Source organism: Pristis pectinata, chromosome 15 (genome assembly GCF_009764475.1).
Source record: "Pristis pectinata isolate sPriPec2 chromosome 15, sPriPec2.1.pri, whole genome shotgun sequence".
Lineage (NCBI taxonomy): Eukaryota > Metazoa > Chordata > Chondrichthyes > Rhinopristiformes > Pristidae > Pristis > Pristis pectinata.
Window position 1 is genome coordinate 14,178,240 of NC_067419.1, and position 27,170 is coordinate 14,205,409.

A 27,170-nucleotide genomic window follows, 5' to 3' on the forward strand; every position below is an offset into this window, starting at 1 on the left:
TCAGGGTGAACTGTGAGGGTGAACCCGTCAGGGTGAACTCCACACTTTTCCGAATCTGCCATGCTCTCCATAAGTAGAGTGTTTATTTAAAGATAATAGTTAAAGAGTATTCAGAGATGAATCCCCTAACAATTAATATTATTGTCAAATGGGTTCCCATTCTCTTCCCATTCCTCACACCCACATTATTGTGGAAGGTGAAAGCTCACGCTGGAGGAAGAAACACGTTGGTATGAATCGAAGATTGGCTGGGTAACAGTAAACGGACAGGAGGCAGTAATAGGATGTTTTCTGGTGAGCAAAATATAACGACTGGCATGCCGTAGGGATCGATGCTGGGACCTCAACTTTTTTGAATTTATGTAAATGACTTGGAAGAAAACACAGGAAGTATGACTGATAAAATCATACTTTGCTTATAAAATATGGGTTGAAAAGAAAGCTATGAAGAGACATAAGGAGGCTATATTGGGATATGGATGAAGTGAGTGGGCAAAGAGCTGGGAAATGGGATGTAACGTGGGGAAATGTGAAGTTGCCTACTTTAGTAGGAACAATTAAAAAAATGTCTGAGTGCCGAGAGATTCCAGAGGCTCTCAGTGTCTCCTGAATTAGCTGAAGAAGGCTGGTATGCAAGTATCGTAACTAGTTCGGAAAGCCAACAGAATGTTATTATTACAAGGAGAACTGAAGGCAGAAGTTGGGAGTTTACGCTTCAGTTGTGCAGGGCATTGTTGAGACCACAGTACTGTGTGCTGAAACAAAACCAGAAAATGCTGGAAGAACTCAGCCATTTAAACTGCATCGGTGGTTGGGAACGCGGAATTGGGGTTCCAGTCAGCCATGATCTTATCACATGGCAGAGCAGGGTCTTACTCATGCTCCTGATTAATATGTTTCTATGCATTTTATGCATAATGTAAACCAGATATGATCGATTTAGCTGTTGTGCAAATAAATGTCAGCAGTGCACAAAACCAGAACTGGTTTGTGTGCAAATATAATACTGTTTGGGACACCGGCTATACGTTAGTTCGCAATGCTTCAGCTTTCTAACTACAAATGAAACACATGTTCCGGGTTTACAAGCTGTGAAATGACAACAGAAGAACTTTTTGTTGGAAGTAAATTGTTTATTGTCCTCTGCTGATTCCTTACCTCACGCATTAACTTTTAAAGTTAAGCATTCAGTCTCACAGTACAATCCAAAGGTTCTTTTTAAGTTCTGCTTAAATAATTAACTCCACCAGAAACCGTCTAACACCGATTACAAGCCTCTACTTTGACACCCACCACTGCCAGCACCATCCTTGTGTAACTGTACAATTTTATACAAGCATCGCCTTTCATAACTGTCCTCGTAGCGTTTGGCAGATTGCAGAACCTTGAACAAGTGCATGTCCTTCCTCGCTTGTATCAGAGAGTAAAACAAAGACGCAGGCAAATGAACAATTGATTAGCACGGGGTTTGGGGGGGGAGAGATGGTGCAATTGTGTCTTAGGTACAGCGCTGGAATTACAACGTGGTTCAGAAGAACTTGGACGTCTAAACGAGTAACTGTTGAAATTATCGACCACCGCAAATGCCGTCTGCAAACAGCATCTGAAGGAAAAAAAAGTTTGGGGCGTCGAGTTCATCAACACTACTCCAGGTTTACTCGAAGATTACACCCCGAACCCGGCCGCAGGAGCTCCACTGGTACATTAATCTATCTTCCTCTCTCGCGTGTGACGGGGGTGCTGTGTATTGCCTGCATGTTGTGTTCTGGCTTCAATTTTACAGCCGGCAGCTTTCTTTTGCCACAATTCGGGTTCAATACCTTTTCTCCTCTGAACTGAAAGACTATTTGCATAAATGAACATCTATTTATAACACTATATTGGAACTGTTAGCAAACGATAAAATAGATCATATCACTCTGCCAATTAAAAACACATTATTTACATAAAAGCACTTGAAAAAGTGTATAACGCCATCAGCGGAGCGCATAATGATTTGCTGAGGGTCTGTTGTAGCACTGTTTAAATTGATGTGTCCGATAATGAATTGGCTCTTCGCTAACGAATACCGCATCACTGAACAGAACAAAAGCAGAAACTCCCGACCGAGAACACCGATATTTGAACAAAAAAGGAATCCAGGCATTCTGATCGCAACACCTCATTTATCTGGTCTATCTGAATGTATGTTCTATCCAAACTTTGCCTCATCAGAATTTTCCCACCATCTCGGCAATTTCAAATAAAATCTTGCATTTATATCGTGCCCGTCGTGACCGCGGGACGAGCCAAGAGTGCGGTATTTCTGGAGCGTCGTCGCGGTTGTCCGCAGGTAAATAATCTGACAGATTCTAAATATATTTAAAATTGTAAAATTAAATCTCCATATAGGTAACATATTAAATCTAACGCGTATTTTCTGCCCGGCAAGGGTTCTAATCTTTTAAGTGCAGAAGTATGGTGATTTCAGTCAATTGCGTGATTGCATTTTTTTTGTCAACAAGTGTTTCTTCAACTGGGGCGTCTCTAAACTGAGAGGCGATTCCTCACTGAAATGGAATTATTGACCGATATTCTTTCCTGTCGGAAGTGACCAGGATTTAAATCATTTGACCGGTCGGAGACGCGATTGCAGACACCACTCGCAGGCTTTGAAAGCTCCTGTGTGAGGAACTGGGCCGACCTTCTTGCTCAGTCCTGCTTCAACGACTGGTTCGCCGCCTTGTTCCAATAATCTTCGTTGACGTCAGTCAAACGCCCAGCAGCCTGCGGCGCTCTCCTGATTTGATGGGAACTGCCGAACTGAAGGAAGAGATAGCGAATAAGGTGGTCCATCTCTTGAGTAGGCGGGCGAGAGTCGGATTTCCAGTGACGATCAGAACGGAACGCCAGCCCACTAGCAAAACACAAATAAAAACTTCATTGCCGAGTCCCGCCAGTGAATTATTGACTTTATCTCCTCATCTCCAGAAGGGACCATGAGCAAGATCTTTGGAAGGTTTTTGGCACAACACATTTTAATGGGCAAGGACTGGTAGGAATGGTCACCGGCTATCACAGAACCTACCACAAACTTGCTGTATGCTGGTCGTGTCTGTATTCCCGTCCAAATCTGTCACAAGGAGAAAAAGGGGCGTCCACGAAACCATACACAGCATAAAAAGAGCAAGTAGATCCTTAGTAATACAAACAAATATGGACAGCACTTACTCCCATCGTTATCGTGCTGATAAGATACTAGGAGCCACTTCTACTGGGAGAGAGAGCCTACATACCGGAGACGGTATGATCAGCACGTCCAAACCCCTGGCTTTCTCCATCGAGCGAATTATGGCCAGGACTCCAGAACCAAAGTGTGCCCCCTACCCGAACCTACTGCAAGGAGCGGTGGCCAAAGGCGAACCAAAGCACGTGTTCCACCTGAACTCTTCGGTACCCTGCATGATCCCACTCTTGTCCTTGGCTTATGAAAGCAGCTCGAAGGGTGGCCTGGCCGGCGCCGAGCACCGCAAGAGCCAACTGGAGACTTCCTACGACTGCAATCACTTGGTGAACTGCGGCTTGTCATCCAAGGCGGACGTGGCCAATCTCTCGCCGCCACTGGAGCAGTACAGGCTCATCCGGCCACGTGTGGTCAACCAATCGTCCTTTCATGCCATGGGGGCTCTGTGTTACCTGAACTGCGGCGATGGGCCATGCCCTCCTCCGGCTGCCGCCACCATCTTCAACATGCACCCAATGGCTTCCTACCTGCTGGGCTCCCCCCTCGGCGTGCTCGCCGATAAGAACAAACTGGGGCTGTCCTCGGCGGAGAGGTATCCGACGGCTTTCAAGGACCTCTCTTCGTCCCAGATCCAGCACTGCGTGAAGGAGAACGCGCACTTTCTCTCGGAAAAACTGGCCCTGAAGCACTCCTCCAAACTCAACAGCAGCTCCCCAAACAGCAGACCCAAAGTCTTTACCTGTGAAGTGTGTGGAAAGGTAAGTGCCCCCCACCACCCCTCCCCCCGCCTTCCCTCCACACCCGCTCCTTTCCACTCCCCGCCTCCTCTTTAATCGTCTGCCTTCAAAAGCGACCCTTTCAGCGGATCTAATTCGTTTGCCCTGCTCATATTGTGTTTTTAGGTTTTTAACGCACATTATAATTTAACCCGTCACATGCCAGTGCACACAGGAGCCAGGCCGTTCGTTTGCAAAGTGTGTGGCAAAGGGTTCCGTCAAGCCAGCACTCTGTGCCGACACAAGATCATTCACACCCAGGTACGTTGGTCCGCTTCCTCCGTTCAACGCCATTGCAAACTCCTAAGTTCACGTGTCGACCTTAAAACGTGGGAGCGGTTCCCTGCAACTGCACAATCTGGCTCAACTCTTCTGTCGCGTGGCCTGCAGTCAGGTTTGATAACCTTACAGGACACTAACCATTTGGTGTGTTCCGGCAAAGCCGAAGAGGAGGAGCCCACGGTGTAAAACTGTCGCGATCAAGTCTGCATTGTATGATGTGGTGGGGGCCTTTTAGTTGATTGTAATATTGCGGGAGATCTCTAGGCTTTAGCTAATTTTACAGTGGATAAAAATGTGGAACTGGGCCGTGAAATAAACATTAAAGGAGCTGCGTTTAAGTAGAGTAGACGGCGCGCACCCGCCTCCGACCTTTTTGTCCAATAACACGCTCTTCTGTCTTCCTCCCTTTCTATAACTTCCGACGGCCTGGCGCTCGCTTTCAATGCAGCGGCAGTGGCGTGAAGTGATTCGGGACACGTCCCGGCATTTACCCTATGATATGCAAAATTAGCAGAAGCCGGACACCTAACATTTCTGGAGTATTTGAGATGGCAGTTTACACCCATTTTAATGTTGATGTCCTCCATTGGGCTGATTTATACTTGACATCTGTCCGTTTGTTTTGGTCTACTCGGAAAATTGAGATACAGCGGATTTGTTTGAGGGCAGGTGGGAATAGTGATTTATCGTTCAGGCGCCCCGAAAGTCGGGCCGAACAAATGTTCTTTGCGGCTAAATCCTAAACATATTTGCTAATGTTACATTTGCATCACTTGGCAGGAAAAGCCTCACAAGTGCAATCAGTGTGGCAAAGCGTTTAACAGAAGTTCCACACTCAATACCCACACCAGAATCCATGCCGGCTACAAACCCTTTGTTTGCGAGTTCTGCGGGAAAGGATTTCACCAAAAAGGTAACTCTGATGGGCGAATATTAAAACATCTGCACCAGGAATAAACAAGAGGCAGTCAGTCGAAGTGAACAGAACATTGGGCTAACTAATGTAATGTATATAGGCTACGGTTTATACACGATAAATTAAAACAGTCTTACAGACATTTCATATGAAGACTCCTTTGATTGCATTTTTTCAGAAATTGTGAGAGTTCCAATAAAGCTACGGATGTATTTAGCAACATTTATTCAGTCTCACGCAGCTAAGAGTAGAATCAATATTTGTTAACCCGCGAATTTTACTTTGGATTTTCTTCAGTGTTAAATGCCTATCTTGCATTATTTCCAGGTAACTACAAGAATCACAAACTGACTCACAGCGGCGAGAAGCAGTTCAAGTGCAGCATTTGCAACAAGGCTTTTCACCAGATCTACAACCTCACCTTTCACATGCACACCCACAACGACAAGAAACCCTTCACCTGCTCCACCTGTGGCAAGGGGTTCTGTCGGAACTTTGATCTGAAAAAACACGTCAGGAAGTTACACGACAACGGCCCAGGAACTCGTTCGTCTACCGCAGACTTTCCTCTGGATGAACAGCCTCGGAAATAAGGCTTGCAGACACGCACATTCGTATATAAATCCCGTAACCGCTAAGAACTGTTTGCATGCAGAGTTATATTATATACAAAAATGAATATAGACTCATGCACGGAGATTGTTGAGTTTTATCTGAAAAGTTCGGGACAAAAAAGTCACTTCATCTCAGCTTCGGAGAGATGTAAAAAAAAAGTATAATGTATTTATTTGGATTCTATTCGTTTGCTGCTGCATGGATTTTGTCCGTTTGGATCTTTTTTTCCATTTCATCTAATCGCAGATTAGATTCGCGCTCAATAGCCATAAATGGAGAAATTGGGTCTGGGTTGTTACGTTGATTCCCCGCTCGCTCGCTCGCTCTCTCCCTGTAAAAGCAACCGGCTCCTTCATTGTTATGCTACAAAATGGTCCATACATATCAGGAGGAGATATTATTGCGACGGGACTCCGATGTATCTTATGGTGATCAAATAAATTCTTGTAATTCTCCAGACACTGGGATTTTCTGGTTGTTTTGAGAAAGTGATTTTATGAGTGAAACAATTTAAAAGTTTACTTGAAAATATTCCCTCTATATAATTTCTATTACACAAATGTGATTATGCATAGATTGGTATAATGGGAATAAAATAAATTAGGGTAGGATTAATGTAAATATGTGTTTGATGGACAGCGCGGACTCCGAGGGCCGAAGGGCCTGTTTGGTGCTGTAAATCTCTATGACTAACACGTCTCAATATCGTTATGATTTATAAAGTACTGGTTACACGGGGTATTACATATTGCAATTCAAGGAAAAAAACTCAAGCTTTTCTGCATGTGGTCGTTGTAATTGCAAATTTAAACAACTTGCTTGGTGCCGCCGACAGACCTAAAGCAGGAAGCGTTAGTTTTAACAGCGGGGGAGAAATTCGGTGCGGCGACTGAGGGCGGGGGAGTGGGGATGGTGAAGTTTTTTCGAAAAAATTCGAAATGCGGTCTGTGGAACTTGGCGTCACTGGTCTGATATCAACCCCTCGTTTATTTCAAAACAACGCAGTGAGCTGTCCTTTCCCTCTTCAGATGTGTTAAGACATTAATTAAAGTGAACAATGAACAAAGAGGGTTAGAGATGAATGATTTGAAGGTATAATGACCAACAATTACAGAGTGCTGTGGGGAGAAAAGTAGGATATTCAAGTGTTAAACGGTAAGAAAACAACTTAACATTTAAGCAGTTTTCTTTTGTATTTTTGGCGGGAGAAGGGAAAGCCTTCCTTAATGAACGCACAGGACCGGATTTGTGTTTTTAGTCAGATGAGACCAGAGCACTCCCTTCATTTTTACCACATTTTTTTTCCAGACTAACAGAAGTAGGAAGAGTTTGTGTAAATAAAATGTGATCTGTAGCATCAAAAAGGAAACACAATTAAGATGACTGATTCCCCGATATGGAACGGAGAAACACATAAAGCTAAGGTAGCAGCAACTTTCATTGGTTTGATGCCAGAGCTACAGTATTCATAAATTCTGCAAACCCAGAGTTTATTATTGACCATTTTATGCGATGCCACCATTTGCTATTAAATCTCCATTTGCCCAGCGGCCTAAACAGAATCTGGAAATACGGGGTGGATTTGCAAAATCGCGGAGAACGAAATAGGACATAGGACCAATTGGATAGCGTTTCCAAAGCCGGAATCGGCTCCGCGGGCCGATCGGCCTCTTTCTATGGCAGGGAAGCTATAAGATCTCTTGTTCGATGCCCTGTTACTTCAATGAATTGACGGCAGCTACAAAGTTCTTTACAGGGTGACTATACTTCTAAACGGGGAATCTCACACATAAGCCTCTCAATTCAATGGAATCATATTTTAAATCTATTTTCATATCTATTTATAAGAAAAAAACTATGCAACGCTTAGTTAGACGAGAAAAGAAAGGCCTGTAGGTGTCTGGGATGAATTGTTGGAAAGAGGTGTCATTTGTTAAAATTCACAATAACGAGGAATGGAACAGATATAAACTGGTTTTCTCTCAGTAAGTTAATTTTAGATAGCTCCATTTGCTGGAATATTAACTAACGGTATTCGACTTCAAACAATAGTTGGAAATGGACAAAGTTACTGAATGAATGAGATGGCAGACGTTGAGTAAAAGCGAGGAGAAATGGTTCATCTGGTGGATGTTAATTGTGCATTATTATTGCCCACTTAAATGGGAAGGACAGAGACCATAGGTCGGTGGTGACTATTTATTTTCCTATTAAGACACGGGTTCTTCCTGTGATTCCGCAGTCAGTGATGAAAATGGTATTTGCTGGCTAATTATCGCCTGGAGCTGGCAACGTGTTATCGCAGCGGCAACTGATCATTTCCAACTCCAATGAAATTCGTGCTGGTCACACAGTCTACTTTATCCAGAGGAAGAGACGCTGATTAACACGGAGCTCTCCTCGCAGAGAAGCTCAGGCGCCGTCATTTACTGAACTTGGATGAAGGTAGTTTCTGAAGAAGACGCTCCCGTGGCTCTCTCTCTCTGTTCACCAGACCTCTCCGGTTAACAGTTTACAACACACACAGAAACATGGCATTCATGCAAGTCGGTTCTTTTGGGGGGGGGGGGGGGGGAATACTTTTAATTAAATGGTTAAGTGTGTTGGAAAACACTCAGTAACTTCTCGCTTGAAATTCCCACCAAATGGATACCTTATGCGCCTTTATTGTTATTGCGGTTAAATGATTTCAGCGATCTTCAATCCGGACACTTTCCCCATGGAATACAGGTCTTGTTATGACCTTTTTGTGTTGGAAAACAAGAAATAATCGTCTCTTTATTAACTTTCTCCAGGTCCTTGCGGAATTCATTTTATTCGTTCTTAAGCGAATACTACCTAATTTCTATGTTGCAATATTTATTTACTTCTGTAATTTATAGATTTTTATGTCTTTGCACTGTACTGCTGCCGCAAAACAACAAATTTCACGTAATATGTCAGTGATAATAAATCTGATTCTAATATACATCAGATGCTACATATTGGTTAAATTAACCACACCTTCAAAGGGCAATCTCGATGGTGTGAATATGATTTATAGGTCCCTGTTCGTCACGGCAGTAACCTTGTAGTTAATGCATCATGTTTTTTCTTATTATTTCAAGCAACATCACGCACTTTTAACTGTGGAAATGCACACAGATCAAGTAATCCGATGAATCAAAATCAGACTGAACTCGGTTTAAAACCAGCACTGTACATATCCACTGTACCTGACCTCTACAAATATCGAGGTGGGACTTGTTTTTGGCAAAAAGCAAATAGCATAAAGCATAAATAGCAAATAGCATGAGTATATATATACATTTAACCCCAGTTTGTTTAAGAATATTGCAGGTTATTTGCAGTGTTGTCATGACATGTGGTTAAAAAAAAACTTTTATCCATGTTATTGGAAAGGAGTCGGCGTCTCGCCGATTATCCCTGCGCCCAACTCTTGCAAATGTTTTCATCCACTGTAATCAATCTGCAAACAAAAATATTAAAATCTGTTATCAAATTATTGCGACAGACTTTCTTTGTGCAGTGATTCCTCACGCCCAGCATTCACATTTAACGTGTTTTGATTTGTTTAAGATAATTGAGGGATAGAATGGAGATGCAACATCTACTACACCATCAGATGCCAAACAGGCGAGAGCTTGGCAAACCCTGCAGTAATTAAAACGTATGGGGGAGCGGACAAGCAAAGGAGTTCCCTGGAAACACAACCGGGGGGAGGGTAGGGGGAACAGTCACTCAGTGTCCCAGAATGACAGGACAATTATATTTCACCTGCACCTTGTTCAGACTGTAATCCGTTGGAGTGTCTGCACAATAACGTTGCACGCTATGCTTGCAGGAACCAACATGAGTGGACAATAAGCAGAATGTGGGAAGGTGAAACATATCTCTACCTTTCAACTATAAGATTATTTGAGGAGCTAGAAACTTTTTATTGAGATAATTTCCATTCGATGTATAACTTGGCAGAAGATACAATCATAAATAACAGGGTGAGACCATTCGGCTCCTCTCGCCTGATCTGCCTGTCAATCAGATTATGGCAGATTTTTTCCCTCTTCAGCTAAACTGTGCTTTGAAATCTTCGGCCTTTTTTTTGTTTTATTCTTGAACCAAGGTCCAGTTGAACTTTTTTGTGGTTCTGGTGTGAGCGTCGGAGGCGATCGCCCGGGCAGCGCACTCCAGCGGAAGGTGCAAGGAACAGCAGGAGACGGCGCTTCTCGGAAGGTCGAACGCATCGGCTGGGGAATCGCCTCCTCTGTTCTGCGCCAGCACCGATCCCATTGGGACCGGAGGATAAGGATTCAGCAGGCAAAGGGGAAGTTAAGTTACCTGTTTCAATCATTTCGCTACGGTTTGACGTTTTTAATTGTGCTTTTTAAAAGTCAACTTCATATTTTTTGCTTTAAAACATTTTAAAATTATTTACTGCCATTTTAATGTATTCTCGAGTGACTCTGCCAGCCCATCTGACCACGCCGCTGGACACTGGGATGGGAAATACCAGCGAGCTTCCCTCCCATATCCGGTATGATGGCGGTGTGTGTGGAGGGTGGGGTCCCGCACCGTCGCCCCGTCGAGTATAAGTTAGTGATTTAACAAGAGTAACAACTGTTCTCTTCTCCCCTTTAATCGTGGTTTAATTCATTAGTTCAGACTGAAAGAGACGGTGATACCGACCCTTCTTCTCAATGGCGTTACCACTTCATTTTTGAATTCGGTTTGACCCTCAGGTCGTCGGAGAATGTAGGTTCACACCAGTCGGTGGCCCAGGTAAGGGAAGGTTTTACCCTTAACATTCATCCTAGGCACACCCTTCTCCTAACCTACCACTGCCCCAAGTAAAGGAAGATTTTAGCCTTGACTCTGCTCTGGACACAGTTTTCTCCCAGCTCCAAGATTGCCTCCACTCCCGGTTATAACTTGTGGTGAAGGCGAGGGGTGTGGTAAATACCACTGATTGTTACTTGCAGTGTAAGGGGTGGGGAGAAGGAAGAAACGGCCCTGGCCATTTCTAGTATCAGTAATGGTAGTTGTGAAACTTGCATATTGACACCAAACCCACTTATGTCCCTTTGAGGGATGAATTCTTCTCTCCTTTTCTGTTCTGACCTAAGCTCTCGGCAAAGCCATTGATTCCTAACAACTATTTTAGACGACCTAACAAGCTGCTCAGTTGTATCAATCTCCATTACAAAGTGCAACAAGAACAAGACCAGAATTGACCTTGGCAGTAGATTCAATAGAGGCAATGTGCCAGTTCTTGTGGTCTGTTCATCCCCAATAGGAATCACCATCCATGGACCTCCTGTGCCCATCCTTACCTGGTTTGGATGGAGAGGGTTGGGCTTACCGATCCATCACATCCCGGAATCCAGCAGCAGGGTGTCTGGTGATGGAGTGAGGAGGATGAGCCCTGAACTGTCCCCATCAGTCTTTCACAGCTGGTAAAATCACACTCTGAACTTTGCAGGTGTAGAAGCCATTTTTTTAATAAAGTAGTTTTTGAATGCTTGGCATGCAGACTTCTGAATCTATCATCAGGATGGGATTTCTGCATTTGACAGTGCATGTGTGGAAGTCAGGGATTAACTGTTTAAATGGCTAAACATTGGAATTTCTTTTTAAAAACCCCAGCACCAGCCTCTGAGATCTAGTCCCAAGGAACATCTGGTCCTGGCAAACCTGCAAAGTTCCTCTTACTAGTATCTGTGTATGTGCCAAAACTGAGTGAGATGTTTCACCAACTAAGTAAACAACAGCCTGAGATTGTGATACTTGGAGAATCATAGCTTTCAGTCAATGTCCAATGCTGGACATGACCCATTCCTCTCAGGACAGAGTAACCAGAGGTCTTGGTGCAGTGCTGTCAATCAAGATAAGATGATCTGGAAAATTCTCAATATTAACTCTAGACTTCATTAAGTTCCATGTTACCAGTCAAACACAGGTAAGGGAATCTCCTGTCTATTATCCTCAGCTTCATGTTGGCCACGACCTTGAAAAACCACTGAATAGTTGAGGACTTCAATATCACCATCACTGACCAAGCTGGTGAGATCGTGAAGGGAACAGCTTCCAGATCAGATTTAAGATAAGATGTCTCTATTAGTCATATGTACATCGAAACACACAGTAAAATGTATCTTTTGCGTAGAATGTTCTGGGGGCAGCCCACAAGTGTCGCCACTCTTCCGGCGCCAACATAGCATGCCCACAACTCCTAACCCATACACCTTTGGAATGTGGGAGGAAACCAGAGCACCCGGAGGAAACCCACGCAGACACCGAGAGAATGTACAAACTGCTTACAGACAATGGTGGGAATTGAACCCCGACCGCTGGCACTGTAATAGTGTTATGCTATGCTGATTTGTGGGAGGCAATGAGAGAACCAGCACAAAGGAAAATCCTACCTTATTTTATTCTCATCACCTCCCAGTTGTAAATGTGGTAGGAGTGTCTGTCTCATAGATCTTATGGAATCAAGGTCCCATTTTCACATTTTCAAACTCCTCACAGACAGTGGCAAGAATTGAACTTGGGTCGCTGGTGCTGTAAAGTGTTAAACTAACCACTACGCTACCATTTGCAGTAACTCCGTTTTATTCTTCTCACATTCCCATCACCTCTCCCCAATTCTACCACTCACCTACACACTAGGGCAATTTACATTGGCTAACTAACCTACCAACCCACATGACTTTGGCTTTGGCATCTGGGAGGCAACTGAAGAAACCCCATATGATAACAGAGAATTTGCAAACTCCACACAGACAGCACTGGAGGTCAGGATTGAACCTGGGTCACTGGAACTGTGAGGTAGCAGCTCTACTAGCTGAGCCATTGTGCCATCCATAAAATGTGCAACCTTCTAACGTCATATTTGCCACAGTCTATTAAGCCAGGAAGTTTAAGAGTGTAGAACATTTTGCCAGAAATAGCACTTCTATGCCTAAAAAAATTGGTGTCTGCCCAATGAAGTTATTATTACAAGTCTACATGCATACTAAGCAATAGGAGGAAAAAAGAATCAGGAAGGGTTAGGGAGTAAATTCCAGAGTGCAAAGCCTTGGCAGCTACATACGTGGTCAATAATAGTGGAACAGTTAAATTTGGGGGTGATCATAAAACCAGATATTGGAGGAGCAATAGCTGGGAGGGTTATCGGGCTGGAGGACATTACAGGTAGAGAGAAGGTTGAAGCCTTGGAAGCATCTGAAGATGAGGATGAGAATTTAAAATTTGTGAATTTAAAATTTGCTTATCTAGGGGCCAGCATTAGACAGCCAGTAAAGGGCGATTGGAACATGGGGAATTTTGGATGTGAGCAGCATAAATTTGAATGACCTCGGGGTGAGCTCAGAAGCGAGGTATTTTTTGCTCTCGGACCCTGCTCCTAATTTGCTTGAGTTTTTCCATCATTTATATGGCACAAGTTAGAAAACAGAGCAAATGCTCTCCATTTGCCTGGATGAGTGCAAGTCCAACTATATTCAAGATGATCTATAAGTCCTCCTTAGATTATGAACGGACAGCCCATAAACACGAACAAACATTTGGGAGACCAGTGGGATGGATGAGGGTGGCTTTGCCTGCTGCTGTGGGGCTGCAGGCATCTTCTGCTGGGTGGGAACAGGGCATTTCCGTGTGCCTTCTCTCCTCACCCCTCCCTTCTGAGCCACAACATGGGGGGCTGGGAGTGCTGAACAGACCCTATCACCGAGTCAGTGAGACCAGCTGACAGCCGCTCTTTGCCCCGCCTGCTCATTCTCCTGTCAAACAGCTGTTTCTGTTCCATTTCTGAATTTCAGACAGTTCGGGTTAGGAGAAGTTCTCAGGAGTGGAACCCTGTCGTGACCTGGAGACTTGGCGTGTACCATTTCAGGACAAAGGTTCCCATTTGACCTACACCTCATCCCCTGGCTGAAACACACTCTCATCTTTATCAAGGACGTACTGTGGTTGTAGTGCATTGTTCCATCCCACCAAAACTGCATCAACACCACCTTCCAAAAGGGCAAAGGCAGTAGGCACATGGAAACACCACCCCCTTAAAGATCTCTTCCATTCATTCATTCTCCTGACTTGGGAAAATATTACTACCTCTTTGTTTTTGTTGTGCTAAAATCGTGGAATTCTCCGCCAATCAGCTCTGTGCCAGCACCTTCACTTATACAGACTGCAGTACTACAAGGTGGCAACTCACCATCACTCTTGAAGGGAATTCACCAGAGAAGCCCACGTCCCATGTACGAATAAAAATAAAGGGGCTGGGATGTGGAAAATTGAGTTATTATTTGAAAATGGGGAACATGTCATGAATTGTAGCCATATTGTTTATTAATGGATTAAAAAAAAAGTCTTGCTTACAATTTTTTATTATACTGCAGTCAGACTAATTCATTCTCCCAAGATGTGCTTTTTCATTTCAATTTGTTGTTAGTTTACAGATTAGATAAGGATTAAGTGGGATCTTTAATGTGGAGTCTATTAATTTTGTTTTTAATTTGGAGACATATTGTGTGGCAGAAGATATCTGGTTATGATTAAAAAAAAGATTACTTCATTTTGGGCCCCTCTTCCATATTGCTTATTGAAGTTGTTGTCATGGAGAACAGATTGAACACAAGACATGCAGTTATCTAATCCTAATGCATTATCTTGCAGGGAAGAAATATCGTAAAACTTATATGTGGGTCACAAATAGCCACTGTGTAATGCTTTAAGATCTATCAAAAATTGGTGCATTTCAACATCCGATTGATTTGGACAAAGAGCTTACCCCAGTAGGGCTGTGTGTAATTATCAATAGGCAATAAAGGTAATTAGATTGAAGCTCCCAGTATAAATATTCTGAATGATACAATAGTGAAGTGAAGGAGTTAAATAGGTGATCAGCCTCAGTGTGGCAGACTGTATAATTCTGAATAAGAGAGAGGTCAGTAGAAGTACAAAAAATTTATTTATTGGATCTTACAACACAGGAGACTATTCAACCCATTGTGCTTGTGCTGGCTCTTTGAAAGACCTACCTAAATAGAGCCCTTCTTCTGCACTTTCCCCAGCGTCTTGCAATGCATTCTCCTTCAAATGCACATCTGAATCCCTTCTGGAGGTTGCTGTTGAATTTGCTTCTGGTGCTAACAAGCAGCAGAAAAAAAACTCACCTCCTAAGATGTGTGTCAGAGGCCATTTGGCAGGCACGGGTTTCCCGTTATCTAAGCTCTTTAAGGATGTTTGCATCTATGTCTATGAATATTTGTTTAATGTACTCCTCTAAAAGTCGTTGACTTTAGATCCCTGTCCATGCCCTGCTTAGCTTTGACTCTTTAATCCATTATTTTAGATCTCTGCCCTTTGGTTATTAACCTGCCTATCCTTACTTTATCGTAGTCCTTAATAACACACAATACAATTCAAGATTCATAGCTCTTTAGTGTTTCAAAAGGCCTTTTAAATGGATGTGTGGCAGGCAAAAGGTGTGACTTGGCCTAGGCTCAACCATTTACAATGGAACATGTCTTACATAGCTAGTCCATTCAAAAGACCTGTCACCATCACAGAATGAGTGGAAAAATCACGGATCAACAGATCAGTTTTGTGGATTGTGGGAGCAGGGGTGCATGTACATGGGGGTAGGGGGAAATAATCAGGATATCAAGGAGCAAATGGCATTGGTGGTGATGGTGATTTACAATCCACTGATGGGGAGTTGTCATGGTTAATGAGGAGGAAGAGAGAGGCCCACAGCAAGAGTTAAATGCATGGGCTGGGATCTCCTCAGGCCAGATCCCTTTAAATCTTGCCAGAGTAGGTCTCACATTCACATCAAAGGTCTCCACTGGCATATATTGCTCACAGCATTGGAACCTATTGCTCATGTTCTGACACCCTTGTGAATTAGCAATGGATGCCCATGAAGGACCCAGAGAGTGATTCATGGTGGACACACAAGTACATCACAATTGGTTTTCCAATGAAATTCCATAGCAGAGCACCCATTAAATGTTGTAGTAGAATTTCTGGTGTGCAGATCTGAGAGTGTGTGCATATGTGTTGGCATGTGCATTGAATCATCTATGGCTAACAGAAACCAAAAGTGTAGTGTGAGACTTTCCAAATCATTTTCTGTCTTGCTGTATTTAAAATGAACTTACTTAAAGACAAACTTTTATTTATTTATCAGCTTTCACAACCTTGGGGAGTCCCAAAGCACTTTAAAGGCAATGAAGTGCTTTTGAAGCAATATTGTTGTGATGTAGGAAATGTGATATTCACTTTGTTTGTAAGAACTTGCTGTGCACAATGTAATAATGATCAAATAGTCTATTCTAATGATTTTGGTTGGGGTATAAAACATTGGCCAGCACACAAAGGAGAACTTCCCTGATCTTTTTTGAAATGTGTTGCTTTTGCCAACATGACTGCTGCATTATGTATATATTTCTGATTGTCAAGAAAACCAACACTGAACAATTTTATTCCACAATAATTAAGCTGTCTTCAATCAACTTGGGCTCTTTCCCCTTTGTCATCCACCAGCATCTAATATACAGAACTAGCCGACAGCTGAGAATGAATGTGGTATTTAGTGCGTACTTCACTGTAACATTCAATATTATTTCTCACTCAATGTGCCAATGTACAATCAACACACCTTCACACATTCAAAACACAAAGCAGCACAGTGACAGCTAATGCTGGTACTGAAAATCATTGCTAGCCTAATGATCATGCAGTGATTGCAGCCTTTAGATGGTGCAGTAATCCACCCATATTTGGCCCATATGAACATTGTTAGATATATGATTAGGCACAGACAAATCCTCTTATCTTTTGTTTATTGGTTGACTTCATACAAAAATGCCTCTGATAATCAAAATCAGATGATCTCCTTTTTAAGACAATCATGAACTCTGTGAGCAGGCATACCCAGTCACATATTTCGAATCACATGACTGGATTTCTGCAAATCAATTACCACATTTGAGAGTGTAGGTGAGTTTGGAGGAGAAAATAGGAAGGAGAGTTTGAAAACACTTGCACCAGTGACCAACTTCTCTGGAATATAATGGAGCTGGAAATAGAGAAACACTGTAGAATACAATCCTCCAAACAACCACCTCACTAGAACATATGTGGATAATTTGATTCAACTGGCAATCATGAAGAAATTAGGACTGTGTGTGTGTGTGAGATACTCAGACTGTATATTTCAACATACATGAGGGTGGCAAGTTTGTGAAGCATAGCCTGGTCTTCAATCGTTTTGGATGATTTTGCATTTAGACCAAGACCTCATTCTTTGATTCCCCTGTAATAGCTGATGTGCAACTATACCCCAGATTTAAAGCATTTATGCACGAGTACCTTTCACTCCTCAGAAATGGATTAGAAATGAGTAATGTTTGGTATTGCCTAAGAAGAGAAGAATTATTTTATGCCCCAAAAAATCTCTACTCTGTGGTTGGCTGTCAGTTTGTTGACAGTATACTTTCTTCTCTCCAGCAGGTTTCTGCAAGTAGCTCAGGAATATTAGCAATCACATTGGGATTCTCTGATTGACTCTTGTGCTATCAAAGCTGATGTGCCACTCAGCTCTGAGGTTGATATTTTTAAAAGGATGTTTCAGTGACTCTTCCTTCTAAAATGGTACATGTAGTTTGCTGAATTTTACAGAAATGATAATTCTATGACCTTTATAATATGTATGCATTATAATATTTTTATATTATAGAGTTCGTAGAGCTTTACAGCATGGAAACTGGTCCTTCAGCCCAACTGGTCCATGCCGACCAAGATGCCCCATCCAAGCTAGTCCCGTTTGCCAGCATTTGGCCCACAACTTTCTAAACCTTCCCAATCCATGTACCTGTCCAAATGTCTTTTAAAAGTTGTTACTGTACCTACTTCAATCATTTTCTCTGACAGCTCATTCTACATAGATACCACCCTTTGTGGAAAAAAAAAAGGGTTGCACTCAAGTTCCTATTAAATCTTTCCCCTGTCACCTTAAACTGATGCCCTCTAGTTTTTAAACCTTAGATCTATGCCCTCCTAGTTCTCACCTTAAAGCTGTGCCCTCTTGATACCCCAACCCTGGGAAAAAGACTGAGTGTGTTCACCTTATCTATGCCCCACATGATTTTATATACCTCTATAAAATCACCTCTCACTCTCCTATGCTCCAAGGAATAAAGTCCTAGCCTGTCCAACCTTTTCCTATAACTCAGTCCATCAAGTCCTGGCAAAATCCTTGTAAATCTTCTGTATTCTTTCCAGTTTAATAACATCTTTCCTATAGCAGGGTGACCAAAGCTGAACACGATACTCCAAGTGCAGCCTCATCACTGTCCTGTATAACTGCACCATGACCTCCCAACTCTGATACTTGATACTCGATGCCCTGATTTATGAAGGCTAGTGTGCCAAAAGCCGCCTTCACCACCCTGTCTACCCATGATTCCACTTTCAGGGAACCGTGTACCCGTACCCCAAGGTCCCTCTGTTCTGCAACACTCCCCAGGGCCCTGCTGTTCACTGTGAGAGTTCTACCTGGATTTGACTTCCCAAAATGCGATACCTCACACTTATCCGAAATAAACTCCATTTGTCGTTCCTTAGCTCACTTATTCAGCTGATTAAGATCTCCCTGTAGTTTTTGATAATCACCTTCATTATCCACTATACCACCTATTTTAGTGTAACCTGCAAATTTACTAACCATGCCAAAATTGTTGATAGGAATGACAAACAACAATGGCCCTAACACCAGCCCCTTAGACCCGCCACTAGTCACGGGCCTCCAGTCTAAGAAACGACCTTCTATCTTTACCCTCTACTTTCTACCATCAAGCCAATTGTCTATCCAATTAGTCAGATCTCCCTGGATTCCGTGCTATCTAACCTTCCAGAGCAGTCTATCACGTGGAATCTTATCAACGGCCTCACTGAAGTCCATATAAACCACATCTATCACCCTGTCCTCATCGACTTTCTTGGTCACATCATCAAAAAACTCAACCAAGTTTGTAAGACATGATCTCCCATGCACAAAGCCATGCTGACTATCCCTAATCAATCCCTGTCTTTCCAGATGTATGTATATTTTGTCCCTCAGAATCCTCTCCAGTAACTTACCTACCACAGATGTTAGACTTATTGGTCTATAGTTCCCAGTTTTTTTGCCGCCCTTCTTAAATAAAGGCACAACATTTGCTACCCCCCAGTCTGCTGACACTCACCTGTGGTTAATGATGATGCAAATATCTTGGCCAGGGCTCCCGGAATTTCTTCTCTAGCCTCCTACATTACTTTTTAAAATAGTCTTAAGAGTATCAATTAATATCTCCTTTTCTCAATAATTAAGTGAAATAGTTTCTGCTTTACTGAACAAATTGTGATTAATAATATGTCTGATGATGGAAATGAGGCTATTGGTTGTAATTAGCTTTTAAAGACGTACATGCAGTGATAAGGATTTTAGCCCTACATACATGATGTAACTAAGATGATCAAAAATAATATGAAATATTTTAAGGAACATCTGGGATTTCTAATCAGAAAGTTGAATGGAGCTGGAGAACTGGAGTACGTTTGAAGATTTGTTAGTTTGGCGATCATTAACTGCAGAATTTTGGAGAATTGTCTTACACATCTTAGTTTTTAATTGTTTCACCAGCTGCTTGGAAGAAAGGTTGCACTCTGTATTTCCCTTCCCTAAGACTCTAGCTCCCCACCTTTCTTTCACTCCTTAATAATTGTCTCAAGCCAAGCTTTTGGTCACTTCTAATATCTTCACATGTCAGTATTATTTTCATAACTCTCCTCTGAAGCATGTTAGTACATTTTACTATATTATTTGCTATAGAATTACAATTTGTTGCTGGCTTGTCTTTCAAATGCCTTCAGTGTTAATACAGTTTTACAGCAAGGTTTTGCTTTGTATGTGTTTACTGGATTATGATCATTTTATGATCATAAGCATCTGTCAAAGAGCGATCTTCATCCTTTCTGTCTAGACTGGTTACAAGTACAAATCCCAAAGGACAATCTTTTCCACATAGCTTTGTGGCATTGTACTCCAACCCTCTGGATATTTCACTTTGAAATTAGCCAGCAATTTTATATTGTATTTGCCAACAAAATGATGAACCATCAGAATAATTGGAAAATCTAATCATCAGCACATATTTTCACAGTACCACACTGAACAGCACTTCTTACAATTTAAATAATTGCAGTGTATAACTTCTCATACTAAGGATTGATGGGAAGGAACTAAGCACTACAAAGAGTAATCGGGCAGTAAAAATGTATCACCAAAGGTTACAAAGAAAATACTCTCTGAATGACACAATCATGAACATCATCCTGAATTTTGAAACAAAATATTTTTTTTTGAGAAAATCTGTTCTATTTTGAAGAATTGGGCACCTCTTCTTTCATGTTAACCAAGGCGCTGCAGATTAGTTTGTGTTTTTTTTTAAAAAAAAACAAACTTGTCTAATACCAAATCATATGGAAAGGAGTACTTCTCAGGAGCTACCAAAGCAAATGAGCAAAAAGCTATATTTGTCCTCTCCCAGTCACTGGATTTCTCGGAGCTGTGCTCCATTCTCTAATGAAAGTAACTCTAGCTTCAGTAAGATAGTCATTCTTGAAATTGCTCCTACCACCCTGCCTGTGGAAGCTTTGACATCTCAGCCTGGATAGGGGTATAATTATTACTAAGTCCACAAATCTGGAATTTGACTCAGTAAAAAAAAATTGAATGTATAGTTGCAGAACTCCGATATATGATTTGTTTCTCAAATTTAAGAACAAAAGGTGAAAGAACTGGAAATATGCAGGCAGAATTAACAGTTCAGGTCGCTGACCTCTCACCATGACTTAAAATGTTAACTGTTTCTTTCCCTATAGATGTTCCCTTAAGTCCTGAATATTTTCTGAATTTTGTGTTTTATTGGTTTATTGGTATTGGTTTATTATTGTCACTTGTACCATGGTACAGTGAAAAACTTGTCTTGCATACCGATCGTACAGGTCAATTCATTACACAGTGCAGTTACATTGAGTTAGTACAGTGTGCATTGAGGTAGTACAGGGTGAAAACAATAACAGTACAGAGTAAAGTGTCACAGCTACAGAGAAAGTGCAGTGCAGGTAGACGACACAACGAGGTAGATTGTGAGGTCAGAGTCCATCTCATCATATAAGGGAACCATTCAATAGTCTTATCACAGTGGGATGGAAGCTGTCCTTGAGCCTGGTGGTATGTGCCCTCAGGTTCCTGTATCTTAACATTTGCAGTTTCTTTTGGATGTTTGATTTGTTTTCTCCATTGGTGATCAAACCTTTTTAAAACCAAAATGTTCACATCTCAGTGACCATCAATTGCTTCATAAAGATATGCTTCACAAGTAGGAACTAGGGTCGCAAGCAGCAAGTCAATCTCTTCAGAGGGTTTTTGAGCACTTTTAAAATTTTAGGTTTAGTTTTGATTTCACTGAGAAGGTGTTCCTTCTGGTTTTGTTCATCCATAGCTTAGGTTAACATATTGGCCTTAAGGCTCTCTGCTTCTTTCTCGACAACCGGTCCCCCTGTACTGCCACCCTCCTCCATCTGGCAGAACTGGTACCCACCCTCAACAACTTTCAGCTCCTTGCACTTTCTCCAGACCAAAGGTGTAGCCATGGGCACTCACATGGGCCCCAGCTATGCCTGCCTTTTCATTGGCTACGTGGAACAGTCCATGTTCCAAACCAACACCAGTAATGCTCCCCAGCTCTTTCTCCACTACATTGACCACTGCATTGGGGTGGCTTCCTGCACCCATGCTGAACTCCTCAATTTTATCAACTTTGCCTCCAATTCCACCCTGCCCTCATTTACTTGCTCCATCTCCGACACCTCACTCCCCTTTCTGGATCTCTCTGTCTTCATCTCCAGAGACAGATTCACCACCGACATCTTTTACAAACCCATGGACTCCCACAGTTACCTTGACTACACCTTTTCCCACCCTGTCACTTGCAAGGATGCCATCCCCTTCTCCCAGTTCCACTACCTCCACCACATCTGTTGCCGTGATGAGGCTTTCCACTCCAGGATGTCTGAGATGTCCTTCTTTTTCAGTAAACGGGGTTTCCCTTCCACCACCATCAATGCTGCCCTCACCCGCACCTCCTCCATTTCCCGCACGTCTGCCCTCGACCCATCCGGACCCCCCCCCCCCCCGACATAACAGGGACAGGGTTCCCCTTGTCCTTACCTACCACCCCACGAGCCTCTGCATCCAACACATCATTGTCTACAACTTCCGCCACCTCCATGGGATCTCATCACCAGGCATATCTTCCCTTGTCCACTCGTCTCTCCCTACTGATGACCCTCCTGGCACTTATCCCTGCAACTGTACAAAGTGCTACACCTGTCCCTACACCTCCTCCCTCACCACCATTCAGGGCCCTAGACAGTCCTTCCAGGTGAGGCAGCGCTAATCCGAGGGTGTCATTTATTGCATCTGGTGCACCTAGTGCAGCCTCCTCTACATCGGTGAGACCTGATTGGGTGACCACTTCGTTGAGCACTTTTGCTCTGTCCACTGCAAAAGCAAGGATCTCCTGGTGGCTGCTTTCTCCACCACCCCCCCCCCCCCCAGTGCTTTCCCACACTGCTTTTCAACCCTATCACCTCACAGCTTCTTACATCACTCCCTATCATCCCCCCCTCCCACACCCACCTACCTTCCCCCTCTCCCCTGGACTTGCCTATCCCCTGCCTGCGTGCACTTCTACCCCTCCCCTGACCTTATTCTGGCTTCTGCTCTCTTCCTTTCCAGTCCTGATGAAGGGTCTCAACCTGAAACGTTGACTGTTTATTTCCCTCCATAGATGCTGCCTGGCCTGCTGAGTTCCTCCAGCACTTTGTGTGTATAACCCACAATCTCATTGCTTGGCTATTCTGATGGTTTGACATTTGGCCTCATTTCCCATGCTCCCTTTAAACTCACTGCGACCTCGTTTCCTACACTACTTTTCAACTCATTAGAGCCCTGCGCCCTATGCTCTTTTTAAACCCAACAGGGCCGTTTCCAGTGGTCCCTTTAAACTTACCGGGGCCCTGTTTCCTTTTTAAGCTCGATGGGTTTACTGGGAAGTTAATCACATCTCCTGTGTATCATCAAAAAAAGTGAATTGAAAGTTTGTTGGGATATTGATAAATAGTATCCAGTAGTCTGGAAAATCTGCTCATTCAGCTCCATTAAAGTCCTGAGGGTGATGGAGTTCTACTGTATTCTGTTTTGTTGAATCTAACAGAAAATGATTCATCATTTTTGCATGGGAAATAGAAGGGGTGCGTTCCAAATTCTACTGCTCAGCAACTATTTAAAAACTTGAGCAATGAATGTAAACAGCTATCCAATCGGATCAACTGTTTACAGTAAACAATTTCTGGCTGCATTATGTGTCTAATGTTCCACACTCTCACGTTGTAACTGTCCAAACCCATTATGCCTTGTCAACCAATAGCAAAATTAAATCATTCAACCAAGTTTCTAGCAGATCAAGATATCTTGAGCTTTACCATTGTCTGGGTCCATGACAACCGTTTCGTAATCCTTTACTGTCTTAATCAAGTGTTATTGCTGAGCAAATCCTGGAAAGAATAGCATTAATAACAAAGTAACAGATTGCAATATTTTCTGTAAAACAAAGATCTGCAGAAGTATTGTTTGAAGCTTTATTTGTTTAAGCATTACAAAGGTGGATAACAACATGCCAATTCCATGTATAAATTTTTTTCCAGCTGAGAGGGCAATAAGAAATCTCACAAAAATGAAAATGACCAGCTGGAAATTAAAGTGAAAACTTGTTTGTAAAATGTCAGTGCACAGTTTGCAGTGCTACAGAAAAAGAAATTATCGCAGGTCTGAGATAAGGTGATTTAATGAATGTAATTATGATTTGTTGATTTGCCATGTAGCACAAAAGGTATTAAGCCCATTGGGCCTCTGTCAGCCCTCAGAAAGAACTACTCTGCTCTTTTTCCTGGAGCTCTGAAAATCTATCCTTTCTGTGCAATGATCCAACTCATTTTTTTTTCCTTTTTGAGTTTGTGTCCAATTCTCATTTGAAGTTACTGCAGTATCTAATTCAGCCTTACTCTCTGTTGATGCCAGATCAGTCATTGGGTTAAATACTTCTCCTCGCTTTCCCTCTTTGAAATTTTTCCACATGACAGCAAGATATGGGGCTAAATTCTACTGACTGACTGAAGGGAATTTCTACAACTTCAGATACTGGCTGTTAACCGTGGCTGTTGGAGACTTACTGAGAGACTGGTGGGGAAGTTGCCTCTCCCATTCCACATCACGTTAGATTTGGCATAGTATAGGAGAACCCATTCATTTCAATGGGGTCCCAGGTCTAAGAACTGGGGGTCAAAGGAGAAGATCGGAGATATTTTTGAGAATCATCTTATTTAATTTTTAAAAATTATTTGTAAGTGTTTTCACGTTTTGAATTAAATGATTTAAAATATTTTAATTTTTTAATCGTACTTCAATTTTAATATTTTTTTGAATGCCTCAATGTCAGATACATTTTGAAAATATTAAAATACTTTCAGCTCAAAGCTCCATCTGGGTTGAGTCTCAGGCTGCATTACCTGAGGCTTCATCACCATTGAAATCTCACTGCCCGCCTCCAGGTTGCAGAGGGCCAGGGAGATCAGCCCTGTGCATCTGACCCAGTAAATGCAGGTATGCAGGACATGGGATGGTGGGCCTAGTCTGGTGCAATTGAATAGTAGAAAATGCACAATGCAGAAGGAGGTCATTTGACCCTTTGTATCTAGAACATGGAACATTACAGCACAGTACAGGCTCTTCGGCCCACTACGTTGTGCTGACATTTTATCCTGCTCTAATATCTATCTCACCCCTCCCACATAGCCCTCTGTTTTCCTATCATTCATGTGGCTATATGTCTCCTAAATGTCCCTAATGTATCTGCCCCCACAACCTCTGCTGGCAGTGCGTTCCACGCACCCACCACTCTCTGTGTAAAAAAAACTTACCCCAACATCCCCCTTATATCTTCCTCCAATCACGTTAAAATTACGCCCCCTCGTGTTAGCCATTTTCGCCCTGGGGAAAAGGTCTCTGACTGTCCACTCGATCTATGCCTCTTATCATCTCGTACACCTCTATAAAGTCACCTCTCACCCTCCTTTTCTCCAAAGAGAAAAGCCCTAGCTCACTCAACCTATCCTGTACTGCTTGGGGGGGAGGGAACACCTAATTCCTCCTTCCAGCATTAGGTCCATGGTTAGAGTTCTTTAAGTTCTGGATGCATTTTAAAATATGATGAGACCTCCCCACATCACCCTTCCACGCAGTGGGTTCCAGACTGCTACCATTATCCGGGAGAAAGATATTTCCTCTCCTCCTAGCACTCCGTCTACCACTTATTTTTAAATCAATCTGCCCTGGTTGTTGACTCCTGTGGGGAAATAAGTCTTTCCTATTTATCTACATCCCTACCTCCTTCTTGAGGAATAATGTGCCCCAGTATTTTTTGGCTGTTAACTAGGTTAGTTCATTTGATTCTTTAAAGTGTTAGTTTGACTTCCTGGTGTCACACTTGTATTTGAATCAAAAATTACCTGTTCCTCTGCATTCTAAGACCCAAGCATGCCATTGAGGTTAATATTTTGAGCGAAGCTGTAGTGTAGGAGTGCCAACTTTCCAACGTATTTTTCAACAAGACACATTTGTTGCTATTTGCTCAACAGTGCATCAGGGATCTCGCTGTGGATCAAAGTCCTCATAACCAAAGCAGAATAACATGCAGTCTTGCCCTTTGACTTTTCCCTGGCTGCAGACCACTTGTATCAGATGACTCTCAATATGCAGACTCACAGTGGCTCAGCTAGTAGAGCTGCTACCTCACAGCTCCAGTGATCCTAGTTCAGTCCCCACCTCTGGTGCTGTCTGCGTATTCTTCTGTGACCACATACGTTTCCTCCCACATCCCAAAAACATGTGGGTTGGTAGGTTAATTGGCCACTATGAATTGTGTAGGTGAGTGATAGAATCTGGGAGAATTGATGGGAATGTGGAGAGAATAAAATGGGTTGAGGTGGAATTAGTGTAAAGATGGGTGGGCTGAAGGACTTGGTTCTGCGCCATGTCTTTTCTATGACCCCACATCTCATTTTCCTCCACTTCTTGCAGAGTGCCAATCAGTGCCACCTTCTTCACCTACCTGCTGCTCACCAGTTGGAGCCTGAAAAAGTGGGGATTGGAAAGGAGAAAGTTGCAGCAGAACATTCGTGGAAGGGGCCAAGAATGAACAGCAGACTCCAGCCATCTGCATCTTGTAAACTAGAGAACGTGATATGTGGAGGGGGAAAGGAGGAAATGAGGACCAAGGATAGATACGAGTACATCATCATCTTCAACCCTTCCTTACCACTGCAGGCCCTGGTCTCTGTGGTGGACACCTCATAAACATCAGTCTTCTCTTCTATAAACCATTTAGCGTATGGGCACAGTGAAGGGTGCAGATAATAGTTATTATGACTGAAGAGAAAGAGTGATAACTGAATGTTATAGAGCCATCCAACTTGGAAACGGGCCCTTTGGCCAACTGAGTCTGTGCCGACCGTTAAACGATCCTACACTAATCCTGTTTTATTCTCCCCACTTGCCCATCATGTGATGCAGTTTGTTTATCTGCTGTGTCTCCCTCAGTTCCAGTGGTTCAATACCAACCTTTGGTGCTGTCTGTATGGAGTTTGCACATTCTCTCTGGTTGAACAGCACACAGTGCAAGGTGTGTGATATGCACGGGGCCTATGCCTGTTTGGTAGGAGTGGTGTTTGATGGGGATTGTTGTTGGTGGTGTAGTACTTAGAGTAATGTGTGTGAGTGCCATTGTACAGTTGCTGATAGATAAGATTTGTTGATGTGTTCACTGATCTTGATCACATGGGTGGGGTCATGAAATATATTCGGGACTGTGCTCAGGTTCTTCGAGGCTCTGACATCTATGGCAACCTCCTGTCACTGTTATTTCATTTCTGCTTTGGATGATTTCCCAGGTCCCTGAAGACAGAATTCTTCTCCTCTTCAACTAGGCTGTCAAGGGCCTGGTGTCTACGATGAACAGCCCATCCAACACCAGACTCCTCTCCCATAAACTATTTAGATTCTGGGCACAGTGGTGAGTGCAGATGGTGGCTGTGTGCCATTATCTCCTGGAAGAGAAGGAATGTTACTGAAAATGTCATAGAGTCATCCAGCATGGAAACAGGCCAAACCTCTGGAATGACTTCCAGC

The 27,170-nt window shown here is 42.8% G+C and overlaps 1 protein-coding gene across 1 annotated transcript; it reads left to right on the forward strand.

The window, feature by feature from the left end:
* The first annotated feature begins 3,285 nt into the window (after window positions 1-3,285).
* On the forward strand, window positions 3,286-26,339 carry fezf1 (FEZ family zinc finger 1). Its single transcript, XM_052030675.1, has 7 exons — window positions 3,286-3,981; window positions 4,126-4,260; window positions 5,062-5,194; window positions 5,525-5,743; window positions 9,936-10,172; window positions 10,470-10,591; window positions 26,064-26,339. Exons 1-7 carry the CDS (start codon window positions 3,286-3,288, stop codon window positions 26,337-26,339), a joined length of 1,818 nt encoding a protein of 605 aa, XP_051886635.1.
* Window positions 26,340-27,170: the final 831 nt, after the last annotated feature.